Here is a 21,175-nt window from a genome sequence, read left to right on the forward strand (position 1 = left end):
GACTTCAAAGGTGAAAAAACTGCCCAGCTCTAAGAGATCTTCTAGTATATATGTGAGTATGTGTGTGTAGACATACATATGTATATATAGTATATATTTTGTTCAGATGTGTGATTTCAATGAAAAAATATTCATATTCAATATTGATGATATGCAACTTTCAAAAACACAATGATAGCATAAAATGAGGTCATATTTGTACATGTATGTGAAAATATAGACTGCATAGCATCCTGGCATGCATTTCAGAGAGAAGGCTCTGGATGTCAGGTGCGCTAGCAATTAGGTATTTAAAAGGAGTAGGAAAGACATTAATAAGTTGGAAAGAGTCCTGAGGAAGGCAATCAGAACAGTGCAGGGCCTTGAGTTCATGTTTTATGCTGATCTACTTAAGGAACGGCTGGGCGGGGGCGGGGGATGTTTAGCCTATAGAAGAGAAGACTAGAGACTGAGGGAGGATGGGACGCAGCAGCTGTCTTCAAGTATTTGAAGGGTTGTCATGTGAAGGAGGGATTAGATTTGTTCTGTTTGGCCCCAGAGAGCAGAACCAGAGTGATGGGAAGAAGTTACTAAGAGGCCAGGTTAAGGCTTGATATCAGGAAGAATTTCCTAACAATTTGAGCTGCGCAACAGAGCATTCAGCTGCTTTGGGATGGGGAGTGGGTTTGGGGAGGGGGCGTGGCTCTCCCCTTCATCAGAGGTCCTCAGGCAGCAGTTGGATATGGATAGCCATTTCTTGGAAATGTCCAGTGGGATTCCTTTCATGTATGGTTTGGGCTAGATGTCCTCTGAGGGAAGGTCCCTTCCTGTTCTCAAATTCTCCAATCCTAGGATTCTGCATCTGCAACAATCAGAAAAGATGATGATCTCTGGACTAAAATGACCCAAGGGAGTCACTTTGTAATCCACACTCTGTAACTAGGATCCACCACCTAACAGAGGTTGCCTTTAGACCAGCAGTTTCTAACTTTTTTCATGTTATGGACCCCTTTAACAGTATGCTGAAACCTATGGATTCTTCCTCAGAAGAAAGTTTTTAAATGCACAAAATAAAACACAGGATTATTTTCAAAAACCAATTACAGTTATCCCTTCCACATTGCAATTTTCCCCATCACAATTTCAATATATCACAAGTCAGAATAAGAAATTAAATGGGAACTTTTGGGGAATTCTGTGGAAGCCACAAAAGACATATGAATGCCAACAGATGACACAGAAAAAGTTTAGAAACCCAGAAAAGCATAAAATATATGTATTGTATTGTATAATAACAAATATATTTTAACTTTTAATACTATAATAATTCATATTTCTTCTCTGACATGAAGGGAAGGCCAAAAAATTTTACATGGATTTTCCAGATTGGGAAGGCACTGTACCCCTAACTCTGGTGATGTGGTGATAATTATATTAAGCTATAGCTATCAAAAAGTTTAAAACAAACTAAAGGATTCCAGGTTAAGAACCTATGCTCTAGACTAATCATGAAATACTAGAAATCTAAGAGTCAGAAGGGCCTCAGTGATCTAATCTGAGACTTGAATATTTCTATAACATCTCCTTGAGGTTCCTAAAGGTGCTCCAAGTCCTCAACATCAACATTTCAGATTCTATCATTCCTTTATTATCTGCTATAAAAATACGAATAGCCTGAAGGAAGCTTATCAGTCTATTAACACTTTAGTCCAAAATAATTTCTCAGACCCTTTCCTAATTACTATTGAGAAGAGCCTTCTTTAGCAAAAAGGAGAAAAAAACAGTGAAGTCTAATAGAGGGGAGGAGATTGGTCCAAAGCAAAGGGCAACAGAGGGAGGACCTAGTTAGTCCCATAGATGGGGACTGTGGGCAATCTAGGGGCATGGGTACCCACCTGAGGAAAGAGTTAGAGGCAAATGACAAGGTTCCCAAAGTCAGTCAGCAACTGGCTAACAGGAAACACAGACACAGTTTTGGAGTTGGTAAAGAAGTAGAAAACCACTGGGAGGGGAAGAGAGATTGCAGCAAAGACTTATTTTCCTGATTTCATAGTTCCACTTCTAGATGGATAATCTTGACCCAACAAATAGTGGGAATGATTTCGGCCCCGGTCCCAATCTTCTAGGAAAATCTTGGTAGATCTTCTAGGCTCCCATCAAGAGGGTCAAAACCTCTGTTGAGAAAGGATAGAGTAATTCTGGAGGTTTAGGGTGTAGGCATGGCAAAAATCAATGGCCCAGTGCCAATTTCTGGGGATTGAAGAAAACTTCATTCTATTTTCTCCACAGTGAACATCATAATGAAAAATCACAAGCCATTTGCTTGCCCCTTGGGCATGTCTTCTTGACATACTTCACTGCATTCGCATTCCATATAATAGACAAGCCAAATCACAGACTTAGCCAAAAGAAAAAGAACAGATGCATATTCTACTTGCTAATGAATTTAAACAAGTGACTTCTTTCCAAAAAGCAGAGACTTCTAGTTGTTGAGGAAGCTGTCTGGTTCCCAGACCTCCCTCTTTGCCCCACAAAGGAACCACAGAAAACCAAAACAGCAGCTGGGAGACATGTGGTAGACAGCCACAAGGGTCATGCCATCCTCACCCCAGCACCTGGTTTCAGTAAGTGATGAAAATCCTTGATCATCTGTCCAAAGTCATCAGGAATTGCATGGCTATGATTCCATTAGATAGAAAACTGAACAGTCTTGAATGTAAAATATTAACTATTTATTTGGGGTATATATTCTAGGCTCCCACAGGAGGAGACTCATCACACTCTGTCCCTCTAGATTGTTCAGACTTGGACTAGGACATATGGCGAGGGTAATGCTATGGGAATAATGTTCTGTGTTAATACTCTGCTGTCACACTGCCACCTACTGAAACCTTGACTCTTCATCCTGCAGAATTAATTACATAGGACAGAAAAATCTCTCCTTGCTGCTGGCATTTTTTCTGTCTTACTATCTTCACAAAAAAAATTTGGCAGGCAGTCAATTGGAATGTGGCAGACCCTCATAGGAAACTATTACACAAAATCAGAGGGGGCCTGCAGGGTGTAAAGAGACAAAATTGGCCAGATTCCAAAGATTTCAAGGACAACTCTGTCTGTAGTCAAATAGCATCTAAGATCTACATGCTTCGATCCAGAGGGCATCTGGCAAAAAATGACACAAATTTTCCCAAAGACAAACTTAATTAAGGAAAAGATTCCTATTCTTGAATCATGGACATTCATAGTAAAAAAAAAAAAACCCACCACCAACAACAAAATATCTACAATGAAAACATCTACCATGTGGCACATAGCTTGAAAAAAAGGAAATTGGGGTGTGTGGAAACCTGACGAAAGTAGCTACTGAGACCAAGCCAGGAAGGGCTATGTTAACCCTTTGGCTTCTCCCTTTAATTGGCTGGTTCCTCTTAGAACTTCCAATGTAAGGAGGATGCCCCAAGTAGCCATGTCTTCATTCCTCTCTAGGCTTTACTCAGGGCTTCTCTGCCATGTTCGCAGCTGGGTACCTTTATTCTCTGCCCCCATCCCCAGCTTTTCAGCTTTCTTTTTATTTATTGCTTTTCCCCAATAAGACTATAACCTCCTTGAGGGCAGGGACTTGTCTTTCTTTCTGCTTATATCTCTATTCCCAGCACTAAGTATAATGCCTGGCACATAGTGCATAGGTCTTGACCTAACTATCACTCTCCCCTAAACCTTTTTTATTTTTTTAAAGCAATCAGTGTTAAGTAACTTGCTCAAGGTTACACGGCCAGTTATTTCTGGGTGTGGTGCTAAGTATCTGAGCCCAGATTTGATCCCCAGGTTATCCCGACACTGGAGCCAGTGTGTTCTTACTCGCTGAGCCACCTGGCCGCCCCTAAGCAACTGGGGTTAAGTAACTTGCTCAAGGTTACAAAGCCAGGTGTTTCTGGGTGGGTGCTAAGTGTCTGAGCCTGGGATTCGATTCCCCAGGTCATCCCGACACTGGAGCCAGTGCTCTTACTCACTGTGCTACCTGGCCGCCCCCCTAAACCTTTTTGAAGTTGAGGAAATTGATCTCCAGATTGGTGTTGTAACTTGTCCAAAGTCACATAGGCAGTGAGTTAGCAGGGTTAAGGTTTGAACTCAGGTGTTCTGATTAAAAATACTGTATTCTTTCTACTACCCACCCCATCCTCCAGACTCCAAATTCTTGATCCAAAAAATCAGTTATGGAAAAAATGAGATTACCTCTTAACTCTAGTACTTTCCCTCTTTTAATTATTTTCAATTTATTCTGAATAAAGCCTTTCTGTGCATAACTGTTTGTATGTTGTCTCCTACACTAAACTAGGAGCTCCTTGAGAGCAGGGGCTGTCTTTCACCTAACTCAATAACCTCTCTTCCTTTGAAGTTCATGCTATTCATATCTACTACCCAATCAAAATCCCAGTAGTTGTTGTCCATAGACCCTATGTCCTCTCCCCCCTCAATGAGTTTGCTACCTGGCTCACATTCTCTTCAACTTAACTCCTGCCTTCATACCAGGGGACTTCAGCAGATACAATGAATGACTCTCCTTCAAACACCCTAATAATCAGTTCTTCAACCTATTCACCTCCCATGACCTATTCCTCCATCCCACTTCACATACATATAAAGATGGCTATGTCTTCAATTTTGCCATCACCATAAATATACTACCTCTGAATGCAAGAAGTCTGAATTCCCCTTAACTAACCACAATCTTTTGGCTTTTCATCTCTCCCTCTGCCTTCTCTTACAAAACCCCACTTTTTTTATCTGCACCACGACCTCCAATCCCTTGACTCCTCAGTTCTCTCTCAAGTTGTCTCTATTGCACTAGCCATTCTTTCCTCTTTTCTCCATATTAACCCCTTGGTGAATCAATTCAACTTTACACTGTTCTCCTAACTTGAATGCCTAACCCCCTTATAATATTGACAATTATGTCCAACTAAGCATTAGGGTTTAATCACTCCCATCATTTGCTGCCTTCACTTCTACACATATATTGCTGAATGACAATGGAGAAAATCACATCACCATTCTGAATTGTCTATTACACATTTGTGTAACACAAACTCAACTGGGTATTCACTTCTGCTAGGCAATCCTACTATGCCTCCATTATCAACTCACTATCTTACACAGCAGCTCTTCCAACCTTTTCATTCCTCCTCAAACCTCTCATGGTTCCTCATCCTTCTACTCTTTTAGCTGAGAACATTGCTTCATATTTTATATAAAATTTTGAAACCATTTGCTGTGAGCTCCCTCTTCCTCCCCTCTTCTTTATCTCCTATTACTGATGCCTTCTGCCAATCTCTTCTTTACCCCTCTCTCACATGATAGCCTCATTGTTACAAGTAGCCTTACACTTTGTTTTATTTGTAAATTTTTATTATTCACTTTAAAATTAAAAAAGATTTTGAGTTCCAAATTTTCTCTCTCCCTCCAATCTCTCCCCCACCCACTGATTAGGAAAGCAATATATCAATTATACATAGGAAATCACGCAAAACACATTTCTATACTAGCAATGCCCCCCAAAAAAATCAAGAAAAAGAAAGTGAGGAAATTATACTTCAGTTTGCACTCATTGTTCATTGTTTCTCTTTCTGGAGGTGGATAGCATTTTCTATCATGATTTATTCAGAATTATCTTGGATCATTGTATTGATCAGATTAGTTAAGTCTTTACAGGTTGCTCACCATTATGATATTGCTGTTACTGTATACAATGATATCCTCTGGTTCTGCTCACTTCCCTTTGCATCAGTTCATATAGGTCTTCTCAGGTTTTTTTGAAACTATCCTCCTGATCATTCTTTATAGTACATATACTCCTTAGCATTCTATCACAATCACACCACAACTTGTTCTTCTATTTCCTAGTTGATGAGCATCCCCTAAATTTCTGATTCTTTGGAAGTGGCCTTACTATTTACCAAGGCTAAACCCTCTACTAATTCAATCAATCACATTCCATCCTGTCTCTTTCAACAGATTGCATCTTCTACTATTCCCCACTCTTTCACCTATTTTCATTTTCTCCATCTGTACTGGCCAATTCCCTACCGACTACAAACATACCCATATCTTCCCTATCCTGAGAAAACTCTCACTTGATCTTTCCATCTCCACTATCATCCCATATCTCTTCCACACTTTTTAGCCAAACTCCTCTAAAAGGCCATCTAAAATAGGTACCTCCACTTTCTTCCTTTTCACTCTTTTCTTAATTCTTTATAATTAGGCTCCTGACCTTATCATTCCATTGGAACTGCTCCCTCAAAAATTACTTATGATCTCCTTGTGGGCTTTTCTCAGTCCTCCTTAACCTTGACCTCTCTGCTGCCTTTGATACTGTCACTCTCCCCTCCTTGATATTCTCTTATCTCTAGGTTTTCAGGATAACATTCTCTCCTGGTTCTAATTCTACCTATCTGACCTCCTTATCTCTGTCTCTTTTGCTGGATCTTCTTCCAGATCACACACTCTAACCATAAATATCCCTTGGGTTTAAGTCCTGGGCTTTCTTTTCTTCTTCCTCTTTACTACTTCTTTTGACCATTGGATTAGCTGCCGTGGATTTAATTACTACCTATCTCTATGCTGATAATTCTCAATTCTACCTATCCTTCCCCAAACTTTCTGCTGACCTCCAATCTCACAGACATCTTAAACTGAATGTCCAGGAGACATCTTAAACTCAATAAGCCCAAAATAGAATTCATTATCTTTCCCCTAAATTCTTCCCCACCTCCTACCTTCCCTCTTGCTGCAGAGGGCAACAAGATCTTCCCAGTCTCTCAGGCTTACAACGTAGGAGTCATCTTGGATATCTTACTATCTCTCATTCTTAGCATCCAATTTGTTGTCAAAACCTGCCAATTTCATCTTTGCAATGTTTTTCAAATAATGTCCCTTCTCTCATCTGATGTTGTACCCTCTCTAATGCAGGCCCTCACCTCACAACTGAAGTATTACAGTAGCCTGCTGGTCCCTCCTGCTTCAAGTCTATCCCCACTCCAATCCATCCTTTATTCAACCACTAAAGTGATTTTCCTGAAGTGCAGTTCTGATCATGTCACCTTTCCTACTCAATAAACTCTTGTGGCTCTCCATTATGCCCAGGATCAAACACAAAATCCTCTGTTTGGCATTCAAAGTCCTTCATAACCTAGCCCCCTCCTACCTTTCCAATCATCTTAGACATTACTTGATAGCAAATACTTCCTGATCCAGTGACACTGGCCTTCTGGCTATTCCATGAAAAATATAGTACATCTCTCAACTCTGGGTGTTTTCTCTAGAAATCTCCCATGCTTGTAACACTCTCTCTCCTCCACTCCACCTACTGACCTCCCTGGCTTCCTTTAAGTCCCAACTAAAATCCTATCTTTTACTGGAAGCCTTCCTCAATCCCTCTTAATTCAATGTATTCCCCATTGATTATTTCCTATTTACTCTCTATATAGCTTGTTTTCCATATAGTTGCTTGCATACTGTCTCCACCATTAGCTCCTTGAAGGCAGGGACTATCTTTTGCCTCTTTCTGTATCCCCAGCACTTATCACAGTGCCTAACACATAGTAGGCACTTAATAAATGTTTGTTGATTAATTTCTTTGTATCTCTAGCACTTAGCAGCACTACCTAGCACATAGTAGGTGCTATAAAATGTTAATTGACTAAATGACTACTGAAAATGTAGTGCATTCATTCAATAAACCTTTAAATGCCTACTTCATGTGAACCATTATGTTAGGTACTATAATTAAAAGATGTACTTTTTCATCTCCTCACATAGTTTCCTAATTAGCCTTTACTGAGCACTTTTCCTTACTTGCCTCAGATCTTATCTACAAAAACAATCCTTCCTCAAAGCTTTCAAAAATGATCCAGATTCACTCTCCTGTCAATTTTTCTTGGCAAGAGCATTCTTTGTGCTAATTATTATAAACTGCATGCCTTATATGCATAAAAATTTATCAGTGGGGCTCTATCTAAGCACATTTAATGTGCATAGGATTCGGCTGAGCATCAGGATACCTGGGTTCTAGCACTGGTTGTGTTTATTGTGTAACCTCAGGCAAGTAATGATCAGAGGCACGTCCTCATGCTTTGGGAGGCCCATCCTTCTGACTTGTTCCTTCTCTCCTCTTCCTTCCAACTCCTTCTCAATGTCTAACTCCAATTCATTTTTTTGTCCATCTTTCTCATCTGCCAACTTTTCCTTCTTCACCTGCCTGATGGTTTTTACACTATTACCTTATCACTTACACTTAGCACTATTACTGTCTTTTTCCTCTTCCTCTTCTTCTTCCTCTTCCCTCTCTTCCTCTTCCTCCTCCTCCTCCTCCTTCTCCTTTCTACTACTGCTACTTCTCCTTCTCCTGCTTCCCCTTTTTCTTCTCCTCGTCCTCGTCCTCCTCCTCCTCCTTCTTTTTTCTCCTTCTGCTCCTCCTCTCGTCTTCTTCTTCTTCTCTTCCTCCACCTCCTCCTTCCCTGTCTTCTGTTTCTTCTTCTTTTTCTCCTTCTCCTTCTTCTCCTCCTCCTCCTTCTTCTCCTTCTTCTTCTTCTTCTTCTTCTTCTTCTCCTTCTTCTTCTTCTTCTTCTTCTTCTTCTTCTTCTTCTTCTTCTTCTTCTTCTTCTTCTTCTTCTTCTTCTTCTTCTTCTTCTTCTTCTTCTTCTTCTTCTTCGCACCTGGGGTTAAGCGAGTTGCCCAAGATCACATGGCTAGTTTTTTTGTGTTAAGTGTCTGAGGTCAAATTTGAACTCAGATCCTCTTGACTCCAGGGCCAGTGCTCACTCACTGCACCATCTAGCCACCCCTTTCTCCTTCTTTCTTTACCATCAGTTCTTTTCCCTGGCCTGGCTTACTTTCTCTTTACACTCAAGCACACCTATTTGTGTGAATCAATAAGCTTCTATAGTTACTTTTCATCTTCTTGTTCCCTTATAGCATTTCTGTCTTTGAGGCCATTCCAGTTTAGTTTGGGCCATAATCCATAAGAATTCATACTTTATATAGCAGAGAACTTACCTCACAACAAGCTGTGAATTGGGTGGATGATATATTTATTTGCATTTTACTACAATACTCTAAAGCAAGAGTCCTTAAGTCTTTTGTGTCATGGATCCCTTTGGCAGTCTGGTGGAACCTAGGGACCCCTTCATAGATTAATGTTTACAAGTCCATAAAATAAAATACATAGCATAAAAGGGAAAGGAAAACCATTTGGGAGAATAATTTGTCCAAATTATATAGTCCAAAGGACTATAAAACTGTGCATACCCTTTGACCCAGCAATACCAGTAGGTATTACTAGGTAGTATTCCCAAAAATATCAAAGAAAAAGGAAATAGTCCTATATTGCCAAAATATTTATATCAACTCTTTTTGTGATGGCAAAAAATTAGAAAGTGAGGTGATACCCAACAACTGTGAAATGACTGAACAAGTTTGGTATATGACTGTGATAGAATACCATTACATTATAAAAAAATGATAAAGAGGATGGTTTCAGAAAAATATTGGAAGACTTACGTGAACTGATGCAAAATGAAGTGAGTCAAATCAAGAGAGCATTGTACACAGTAATAGTAATATTATTGTTATGATCAACTGTAAAAGACTTAACTACTCTAATCCATAGAATGATCCAACACAATTCTAAAGGACAAAGAAAAATTCTATCTACATCCAAAGAGAGATGTTGAATTCTGAGTGCAGATTGAAGCATACTTTTAAAACTTACCTTATATTTCTTGCTTTTTATTTTTATTTTTTGAAATATGACTAATATGGAAATGTTTTACATGCTTTCACATGCGTAATTTATATCATCATATTGCTTGCCTTCTGAATGGGGGGAATTGGGAACTTAAAGTATTTAAATGAATATTAAAATAAACAAAGCATAACTATTTTTAAGAGGAGAGGAAAAGCAATTATATTTAAATACAGTAATCAAAATAGTTTAAAAAATAACTACAAAGTTTATGAACTCCAGGTTAAGAACCCCTCTAAAAGCTTTATGATTTTGTTGGTTTTAAGTCAGATCATATATCTATGTTCTTCATATATCATATATCTATGCTCTTCTCCCTCCCCTCCATAACATCAGTTATTTGGGCCAATTGTTCTAAACAACTGATATTGAATAGGTTATAATCAATGAAAAAAGATGGCTAATTTTTTTTTTGGAGGAGGGAAGTAAGGCAGTTTGGGTTAAGTGACTTGCCCAAGGTCACACAGCTAGTAAGCGTGTCAAGGGTCTGAGGCATGATTGAACTCAGGTCCTCCTGACTCCAGGGCCCACGCTGTATTCACTGTGCCACCTAGTTGCCCCAAAGATGGCTAATTTGAGCATTCTCTTCTACGTTTATATATTCCTTGAGTAATGGATTGAATATTGGACATGGAGCCAGGAAGACTCTACTACTTATTAAGTGTGCAACTGAACAAGTTTTCCTTTTCATTTTCACTTATATTCTCTCTCCTAATATTACCTTGCATTTATTGTGTACATATTCTGCATGTCTTTATGAACATGCTATATAAGCTTTCTCCCCTATTAGAATGGAAACTCCTTGAGGGAGGACTATTTCACATTTGTCTTTTTATCTCCTATGATTGGTGCTTGGCACAGAGTAAATGATTAACAAATACTTGTTGATTGATTGCTATTATTATTATGAATGGCTATGGCAATGAAGGGTGTTATTATTAGCACCCTTCCATGCACCCAGAGCTCTGACTCACCTCACTAAAGAGCAGCCTTTTATCAATGATACCTATGGTCTAGATGACTTTTCCACCCTGGACACCTTGCATCTCTAAAATTGTACTGATAGTTTTTTCCCCCAAAGCTAGTTCTCAGGCATACTGTGGCTACTATTCTTGGGAAAGCCTGCCCCTCTCCCCAACTCTAACTGTTAGGATGTGTTGAGACTTGGCGACTTAGTAAATAGGATGACCTGCCAAAACTAGAGGAACCCTGGAGATAGTGCCACAGCTCCCAGCAGGAAGCCAAAGTTAGTGGGAGATTTATTTCTGGCTAGGTGTTTTTCTTCCTTTAAGTACAAACTGCTGAAATACCCAAGGAAGCAAGTGCAAACATGAAAAATTCCTTCTGCTGAGATTTCTTTGAGGTGTCCTGGGAAATGAGAGCTGCTTACATAAATGAGGACCATGAGGGAGGCAGTTGATTTTGGAAATCTGTAGGAGCTGCTGCTACTGCTGCTGCTGCTGCTGCTACCGCTCAAACAGTATTTTCTCAATGTCTTCTGCAGTTCCTGAGGGGATCTCAAACTAGAGCATCTTTCCAGGATGTTGTGTTTAATTACAAGACTGTCAGTTTGCCCTCCAACCCTCTTAATATCCTAAGAATTCTTGTTCTCTCTTTGCTCTGTTTCTATTTCCCAACTGTTTTCCCCTCCAGGCAGCAGGAACTGCCAGCCAACAGACGTCAGAGCTCCCTATATAAAGCAGTTCTTAAACAACCTTTTCTTCATAAAGGTCACACTATACTAGGCTATAGTTGGAAAAGTCTGTTCAGTGCCATGATTTACTGGGATCACAAGGAGCACTCTACAAAATGTTACCAACATCAATGGTAACTTCAAAGTGAGGGCCAGATCAAGGGACAAGGAGACAGGACTGGGCAATGTAGGAGACAGATCTGGGAATATGCTTAGGAGAGGTTATTTTGATTGGGATTTCTTCCTTACCTCACCCAATGCTTGTTTCAATGCAGAAAACAAGTGATGGGCAGCTGATTTATTTCCCTTTTTAATAGAAGTAGAAAAACTATAGTGTCCATAAAGCTAGATTAGGCAGCTGTCTGTGGATTGTGATCAAGAATGAATGAGTGAGGGGGCGGCCAGGTAGCACAGCGTGTAAGAGCACCAGCTCCAGTGTCAGAACGACCTGGAGATCGAATCCCGGGCTCAGACACTTAGCACCCACCCAGAAACACCTGGCCGTGTAACCTTGAGCAAGTTACTTAACCCCAATTGCTTATTAAAAAAAATGAATGAGTGAGGGTGGCTAGGTGGTGCAATGAATAGAGCACTGGCCCTGATGGCTATTTCTTAATGGGGGAAAGAATACCGTAAGATATATCTTGATTCCCTTCCCACCAAATGCCAGTTCCACAATGAATATACATAACAAATATCCAAGTCAGGCAAGAGAAAAATCAGAGAAGATATACATATAAGAATATTTCAGACAATACAAAGTAAATGAGCTCTCCCATTGAGAATGAGATAACTCAATCAGACCAAGATAGTCTCAGATCTCACCCAAGGGGAAATACCCTGAAGTCTCTAGTGTAATAAGCCTAGGATAGGGACATGATCAAGGTGCCAGCTCCTCTACATGTTGGCTTCTTCCCAGAATCTTTCTTTCCCTTCGAGGACCTGAAAAGAATGTGGTAACACGTGTCTTTTTTTCTCTCAAACCTGAAAGCCATAAGACTAGGCCCTCCTCTCAAGTTCTCACCAGTTCTTCCCTTACTACAGGTGCAAAAATTGAGTAATCAATATCTACCAGTGAGGAGAATCTTATGCAAATGATCTTTGAGCTTTGGATTACACACAAACAACATGCATATATGTATTATATGCCTATATGTATATATGTGTTTATATATATATATATATATACACATTCATACAAGACATATACAAAGCAGATGCAAGGTACCTTTGGAGAAAAGGCAAAATCAGCCAAGAAGAACCAGAAAAGACTTGAGCTGAATCTTGAAGGAAATCAGAGATTCCAAGAGTTGGAGGTAAGGAGGAAGTGCATTCCAAGAATAGGGACTGACCATGCAAAGGCAGGGATACTGGATAGGAAATGAGAAAAAAGATGTGTAAGGTCAGCAAACACCCTCAAGGCTTGCAGGGATCCAGAAGTTGAAAAGAACTTATTGGATGTTGAATGGCCACTTATCAGGACTGTTGTAAAGAGATTCAGATTTCAAGGAGGAATTGGTCTAGATGTCTTAGAAGATCTCTTTCAGCTCTGCATGTCTAGGGCTGCATGGGTAGCCCCAGACTTGCCCTTTAGACATTATGCTGGTCCAGTGAGAGTTATTAGCAACCTCTTATCAGAGAACTCACTATCCTTTCACACATCATGGTCATTAAAGATAAATTCTCTAAATTTGCAGAAGATGCTCACTAGAAAGTTAAACAGCAGATTAAGTCACCTTGTGATTCTTTTGGTCTGCAGGAGGAAAGTTTAACAATTCTTCACTTTCTTTAACCACAAATGTAAACATCACCCAAAAGACTATAAATGTCAAATGGACTTGAGATGTTTATCTTTTTTAAGGTTTTATTTATACCTTTTGTTTTTACATCACATAATTTATCAGATATCCCACTGTATCGGCAACTACACTGGCATACCCAGGATGGCTATCTAGATCTGCTTTATTAGGAAAGATAGTTGTTTAAGGGGTCAACAAACTTTTTTTAATCACACTCACTAATTCAGGGGAAAAGTCAACACCCTGAACTTCAGAGAAATAAAGACCAACAGACAGGGCTCTGACTGCCTGAATCAACTATACACTTTACATACATCCCTTGATCAGGAGAGCCTTTACATATGAGCAAGCCGGGAACTCTGAAGGTACAGCCATTCAGAATTTTGACCAGGGAATCACAAGATCCTTCTCATAAGCAAGCCCCCAAAGCAAAACACCAACTCAGAATATATATACACTTCTCAGAGTCAGAAGGTATTACAACCATAGTGACTCAGTGCCTAATTAGAAATTAGCAAAAGGTATGAAAGCCTTCCTACAAGCAAGCCTCTCCTAAGCAAGCTTCCCTTAATGGACTCCACCTGAGGTCTATTAATGGGTGAGGAAGATCTTATATCCCAGTAACATTACACCCACCCCACCCCCTTCTATTCACCATGAGCCTTCTCCTAACCAAGAAAAAGTTAAATAAAATCAATGGACCTTATTATGAAATCTGACCATGTATATAACATCCAACACTTGCACTCATCCATTAAAATGTGAGCTCCTTGAAGGCAGAGGTTGTGTTTTTGTCTTTCTTTGTATTCCCAGTACATGTGTCTGACACATAGCAAGTGTTTAATAAATGCTTGATGACTATTGAATGACTGATGATTGACAAAGGAGGAGCAGCCTTGGGGAATTCTTGTTTGTGAATTCAAAACATTTACCAATTTTGCTATATCAGTCACCACACCCCCAAAATACTTTGCTATTGTAAGGTTTTGTTGAAGTAAGCATTTTGCTAAAAATCCACATTTCTCATTTGTAGGACTTGCAATGTATGAGACTGGATGCTCAATTAACAATTGAAAAGAAATTCTCAGAAGGTGAAGGAAAGGATTTCCACACACTTCAGGCATGATTTTCCTCTATTTCTTGGATCTCTATAGTTGTTTTGTTAAGTGTTTGGAGGTCTAGATGTTTCTAGGAATATCAGTTAAATATAGCTTATTGCGCATTTAAATCAATATATTGCCTTTCCCAAGGGTATTTGCATTTTACATCCCTGATCTCTCTTCTGTGCTACAGATCAGCATCCCAAACTGACTATAGGACATCTCTAGTTAGATGTCCCACCAATATCTCAAACCTGAACTGTCTAAAACAAAGTTTTTATGTCCCTCTCCAAATCTACTTCTACTTCTGACTGTCAATGGCACAACCATTCCCCAAGTCTTGCTTGAAACTTTTATTTCAAATCTTTGTTTCTTTCATTTTATCTAGTCTGCAATTTCTTCCCCATAGAACATTTCTTTTTTATTTCCTCCTCTCACCTACCAATGCCATAATCAATTCTCTCATTACCATCTTCTTGGAGTATTATTATAGGGCACTGTTAGATATTCCTACCTCTACTCCCTTGTCCTTCAAATCTATCCTTCATGACATTACCAGAATAGCTTTTATCATGATGAATCTGATCGTGCAGTTCTTGGGCTCATAAATCTTAAGTGGCTCTCGAGTGACTAAAAAGTCAAGTTTAAAATTCTTTGCCTGACATTCAAGGCACTCTGAAATCCAGGATCACCCTGCCTTTCCAACCTCACTACATGTGACTCTCCATCATACATTCCTCCAACTGAACTCCCATCGCCCCCAGAAAACTCTGAGTCTTTGCTTGTGGAGATTCTTATGCCTAAAATGTCATTCTTTGACCATCTTGCCTTTTGAATTCCTATTGATCTTTTAAAGCCCAACACCAGCATCATACTATAGAATGTATGCTCCTTGAGGGCAGGGATTACTTATTTTGTCTTTGTATCTCCAGCATGCACCACAGTGCTTGGGACATAGCAGGCTTCGAAAGTGATCACCCCTGGAAAGTCTTCTTTCTGTTGCAAATAATCTTGTCCCCATCAGACCTTACAAGATATTTTGTTTTCTGTCTTTTAAATATACAAATAATGTATTACTATTGTTAATAGTAAATTAACTCTTGGTACATTAAGTTGATAGTATAACCTGTTTGGGATTTTTTTGTCCCATTACTAGACTATAAGCTTCATGAGGGCAGGGACTATGTCTTATTTAGGCTTTATTTCTACCTTACTCCTAGCATAACTTTCTGCATATAGAAGGCATTTACTAAATTCTTTCTGTTGCAAATAATCTTGTCCCTATCATACCTTACAAGATATTTTGTTTTCTATCTTTTAAATATACAAATGATGTGTTAATAGCAGATTAACTCTTGGTACATTAAGTTGATAGTATAACCTGTTTGGGGTTTTTTTTGTTCCATTACTAGACTATAAGTTTCATGAGGGCAGGGACTGTGTCTTATTTAGGCTTTATTTCTCCCTTACTCCTAGCTTAACTTTCTGCATATAGAAGGAATTTACTAAATGTGTGTTGAGTTGAACTAAACTGAATTATTGAATTTAGGCCTCTCTATTTTTTTTATCTGCAGTACAATTTTTGAGGTGAAGACAGGTAAGGGGGGTTGGATAATTTGCTACTTTATGGCAAGAGGAAAAAATTATATAGAGACTGGTTGAATCCACTTCTTTGACTCCTGATCCATCATCACTCTTTGTTATAGAAAATAATTGTTACATAAGCAGGGACCAAAGAAAACATTTCTTCTAAGAATTAGAGACAATTAGTTGTAACCAGATCTACAAGTCCTATCACCCGAGGCTGTGGTAAGAGCTATGACTTTATATAAAATGCTTCTTTATAATAATATTTGTTGAGATGAGATCTTACCAGCGTGTGTGTGTGTATGTGTGTGTGTACATAGTTACCCCTCAGAAGCTGTAGAATAAGTTAAAAAAACTTCTTGATAGTGATGACTGGGACCTTGGGGTCCTTTTGCTAGGTGGAGAGAGCTCCCCTTGCCAAAACCTTTGGAAGGATTGCCTCACAGAGCAAAATGACTAGCGGAACAAACTCATTGCCAATGTGAAATAGCTTGTTCATAATTCATTTGCACATAGCAGGTAGATGAGATAAATAATCTTTACGGGTGCCATTTCTCATCTTTCTCTTACTGAGAGCAGACAAAACCAACTCAAGCACCACCTTTTACATAAGGCTTTCTGTAGCCATCATCCCTACCCGTTAATGCCCTCCCCACCAAACTATTTTGAATTGATTCTGCATGCAGTTTGTCCCTTAATGAAATGTAAGCTCCGTGGGCATAGGTACTATTTCTTTTTTGTCTGGCACATAATAACTACTTTCTAATTGATTGATTGAACATAGCCAAGTGTGAAACCTGGGCCCCTTTTGGAAACCTTACTTCCCTTTATGACAGTCATATTTTATTGATTGGCACTGAGAATTTATTTGGGGAAAGCCACATCAGAACCTCTCAATGAATATAGCAGGAATCCCTCTCCATAGACCCCCCCAAATATATGGTTTTTGCCAATTCTGGCAAATGTAGCCTATTTCCTTTAAGTACAATAAAGAGAAAGTAAATTTGTTAGGAATTTCTATCAGAGAAAGAGAAGGAAAGATATAGTTGAGAAAAGAGGACTTAGGGCCCTAAATATTTGGATTTTTGCACCATTTTTGCTGTTGACCAGGTAGAGGACTTTGGGCAATTCATTTAACCTTTCTGCTTTTCAGTTTCCTGATCAGAAAAACAATAGTAGTGATCCTTCTACAATTTATTTCATAGGGTTACTGGGAGGATTAAATAATTTATGTAAAAGATATCACAAATTAATACTACTGTATTAGCTCTCCATAGCTAACAAAGACTTTCTGTAATCAACATCTGGCACATAGTAGAAACATAATAAAAGTTGATTGACCACTTCAGGAAAAGATAAAATGGAGATGATTAAACTTGGGAACCTATTTACTACATGAAACTTAATGTTCAGTACTCATAATGTATGTAGTATCTCTAATCATTTCTGTATAACCACATTAAGTTAATGCAAATATAAAGTCAATTCTCCTCCTTGACCAGTTTTGATTTCACATTTCTGGAGTGTGCTATCTGGCCCCTGGAGTTCTAGTCTTGTCTCAGCAGCTTCCCCTGAATGCTGTTAGAAGCCAGTTTAATCATCTCATTTTGTTTTTCAGACAAATCAAGTTAAAGGCTTTCCCCCTCCCCTCCTGACAAGTGCTAACAAGACTTAGGGCCCCAGGAGTAGAGACTGCTGGCTTTGACTTAAACCAAACCACACCTCTCAGTGTTTACAGAATGAGGCCTCTTTCCCAATGGAAGGATTTAGAAGGCATCATTATCACAGGCAATAACCTGCTCACAAAACTGTGGGCCATATCTCAACCCTGGGATTCTATTCTCTTTTGTGTAATAAAGCCATAGAACTAGAAGGGTTTAAAAAGTCAATATCTTTCCCATAGGTCTTAAATGGCATGTTTTCTATTTTTCTATTGGTTTTCTTTTCTTTGGTATAAAATAATTTTGTTGTTGTTGTGTTGTATCTGGTTCTTCATGACCCTATGTGGGATTTTCTTGGCAAAGGTACTGGAATGACTTGCCAATTCCTTCTCCAGTGGATTAAGGCAGACACAGGTTAAGTGACTTGTCCAGGATCACACAGCTAGTGAGTGTCTGAGTCCAGATTTTAACTCAGGTCTTCCTGACTTCATGTCCAGCATTCTATCCACTGGGTCACCTAGCTGCCCCCATATAATAGTTACTGAAGTGTTTACTCCAAGGTTTCCTATTCCACATGTAGAATGAGACCTAAAGGACATAAAGTTAACTAAGGGGATAGTCACTATGAAATTGTGCCAACAGAATCCTTGAGGGTTTCTAAGACAGGTGGAGAAAATAGCTCCCTTGTTTATTTTTTAAACTTTCAATCACAGTCTGAGGCCTCTAGGGAATACAGTAGCTAGTGCTGGACCTGGAATCAGGAAGAACTAAATTTAAATCCAGCCTTAAACACTTACTAGCTGTGTGCCCTAGGACAGGTCACAACCTCTGCTTGCCTCAGTTTTCCCACCTTTAAAATGGGGATAATAATGTCACCTAACTCCCAGGGTTGTTGTGAGGATAAAACAAGATATTTGTAGTGTTTTGCAGACTTTAAAGGACCACGTAAATCCTATTTGCTACTACAGAATGGGCCAAGCAGGCGATTTTTGGTTCTGTGAAGCTTGGATTCAGTCAAAAGGCCACACTTGAGGACCTAGAGAGCCACACATAGCCTCAAGGCTGAAGATTCCCCTGGGCCAAGCAGTTAAGTTGCATTTAATAGTAAGGGTTTGGGCATACAAGGAAAGACAAAAATAGTCCCTGCCCTCAAGGACTTCATAGTCTAGTGGAGGAGATAATATGAAAACAATTATGAACAGTTAAGATATATTTAGGATAAAGTGGACATAACCTCAGAGGGAAGGCACTAAGATTAGAGACTTCTTGTAAAAGGTGGGACTTAAGCTGAAACTCGAAGGAAACCAGGGAAATTAGGAGACACAGAGGAGAGGAGAGTTTCAGGATGGGGGAATAGCTAGTGAAAACTCTCATAGTTGGGAAATGAAGTATTCTTTGTGAAGAACAGTGAGATGGTCAGTGTCACTAGATCTCAGAGGATGTAGGGGGAGTAAGACGTAAGGAGACTAGAAAAGTAGGAAGGCAACAGATTGCAAAGGGCTTCCAAAGGCCAGCAGAGGATTTTGTATTTGACCCTGGAGGTGACTGGGAGTCTTTGGGGTTCAGTGAATGTGCAAGGAGGGGATATGGTCATACCTGTGCTTTAGGAAGATTAATGTGACAGGTGAGTGGAGGATGGATTGGAGTAGGGAGAGATCAGAGAGATCAACCAGAACGTTAAGGCAATAGTCAAGACATGAGGCTACAAGGGTCTACATCCGGATGGTTGCAGTGTCAGAGAAAAGAAGGAAAGAAAAGATAGTGGGAGAAGGCATCTGATGTAAGATAAGGAACAGAGGAGAAAAAGGAGTTCTCTGTGAATGGTTTCAATTTTTCTGTGAAATATGAGGCAAGATGCTCACATGAAAGGTTTGAAGAGGGAGAAAAATTGACTTGTTTGTACCCTCACCCCACTCACCCATGTCTTTATGGTTTTTGTTCAAGAAAACTATAATAAATAGGCCTTACTTTTTAAGGGTCAGATATAGCTCAGATTTATTTTTCCCTGATGTTCATCCTCTCTCTCTCTCTCCCTCCCTCTCTCTGTCTCTGTCTCTCTCTCTCTCCCTCCCTCTCTGTCTCTCTCTCCCCCAGCGCGCGCGCACACACACACACACACACACACACATGCTGAGAGCTCATCCATTCTCAAGGCTTCAGCTATTACTTATATGTTGATGGCTGCCAAGTTTCTATCCCCAGTCTTGACCATTCACTTAAGTTTCAGTCTTGTATATCTATTGATCTAATAGACATTTCTAATTCAATGTCCCACCATCATCTCAAACTCAGCCCTGAATGTTCCCCCTTTCCAACTATGCAATTTCTATTTGTCATCCCTCCAATATTCCAGACTAAAAACTTGAGAGTCATCTTTGATGATTTCTTCTTCTCATTGATTATATCTAAACCCTTCATCAAATGCTGTCATTTGGGGGCAGCTAGGTGGGGCAGTGAATAGAACACCGGCCCTGGAGTCAGGAGGACCTGAGTTCAAATCCCGACTCAGACACTTAACACTTACTAGCTGTGTGACCTTGGGCAAGTCACTTAACCCCAACTGCCCTGCCTTCCCCCCTCCAAAAAGAAAAAAAAATGCTGTCATTTGTTCAGGTATCACAATCATAGAAGTGGGACAAGTGAATATGAGAGCAAGAAGGCAGCATCTACTGTCAATAGCCTTTATAAGGGCATAACTCACTCTTCTAGTCTGAAGATGCCTCTAGGGGGAAACCAGAGTTCTGGACTGGTGTTCCTAAACTGGCCCTTATACCTGAACTGTAGAGTTGCCTGTGTACCCAATTCTCTACAGTAGGGAGATTAAGTAAAGCTTAACATAGGTAAAACTGTAACATGGCAGAACAATGCAGCGCTAGGGTGTCTGGTTACATGAGTGACTTTCCCTATGTATTTGTTTGAATTTCCATTTGTTTTATGTACCCTTGAGAAAGTACTCTGAATTGATTTGTGAGATCTCAGACTCAGAGCACACCAAAGGGTTAGGACAGGATTATTTTAGCATCACAAAGCAGTAACAATGCAGTAACAGGTAATGTGTCCTTCACAACACATCAGAACCCTTCCCTATTATCTTGGGCTTGTCTGTGTAAGGGGCTATGGGACCCTTGCAAGTAAGTAATTATGAAACCCCAATACCTTCATTGAAAATATCTCTAGGACCTACCTTTTCCTTCTTCCCCTATCACAGATCAAGACTGGTATCTCAACACTTTGTATTATTTTATTAATGGCCACTTCGCTGCTTTTTCTGAAACCTCGTTACCGCTCAGCTCCCTATTGCTCACTTCATCATGGATACACTTCTCTGTTCAGCCCTTTTAATTTTCTTGGCTCTACATTTTGATCCAATTTTATTCCACACTACTCCCCGACATGTACCCTTTCCTTTCAGTCATTTTGATCTCCCCACTATTCAAATGTATTACACATTTTCCTTGATTCCTTTGCCATGACATTCCTCAGTCTAAAATGCCCTTCTTCTTCACTTTTTCTTTCTAAATCCTACTTGTCCTTCAAGACCTAGATCATCCCTG

The 21,175-nt window shown here is 39.6% G+C and overlaps 1 protein-coding gene across 3 annotated transcripts in view; it reads right to left on the reverse strand.

Annotated features, from left to right (window-relative positions):
• Window positions 1-21,175, reverse strand: part of BAALC (BAALC binder of MAP3K1 and KLF4) — a 115,270-nt gene that overhangs the window by 33,087 nt on the left and 61,008 nt on the right. The window contains exon 2 of one of the 3 annotated variants that reach the window (XM_069080913.1): window positions 22-841. The exons of the other annotated variants lie outside the window; for them this stretch is intronic. Coding sequence (XP_068937014.1) covers window positions 828-841 — 14 coding nt within the window. The 3' untranslated portion in view covers window positions 22-827. Of the gene's footprint in view, window positions 1-21; window positions 842-21,175 lie in introns of those variants that run through there. 3 annotated transcript variants of the gene reach the window in all.

This window comes from Petaurus breviceps, unplaced genomic scaffold (assembly GCF_028583685.1).
Source record: "Petaurus breviceps papuanus isolate PSGF00001 unplaced genomic scaffold, PetGlider_PUasm1.0 98, whole genome shotgun sequence".
Lineage (NCBI taxonomy): Eukaryota > Metazoa > Chordata > Mammalia > Diprotodontia > Petauridae > Petaurus > Petaurus breviceps.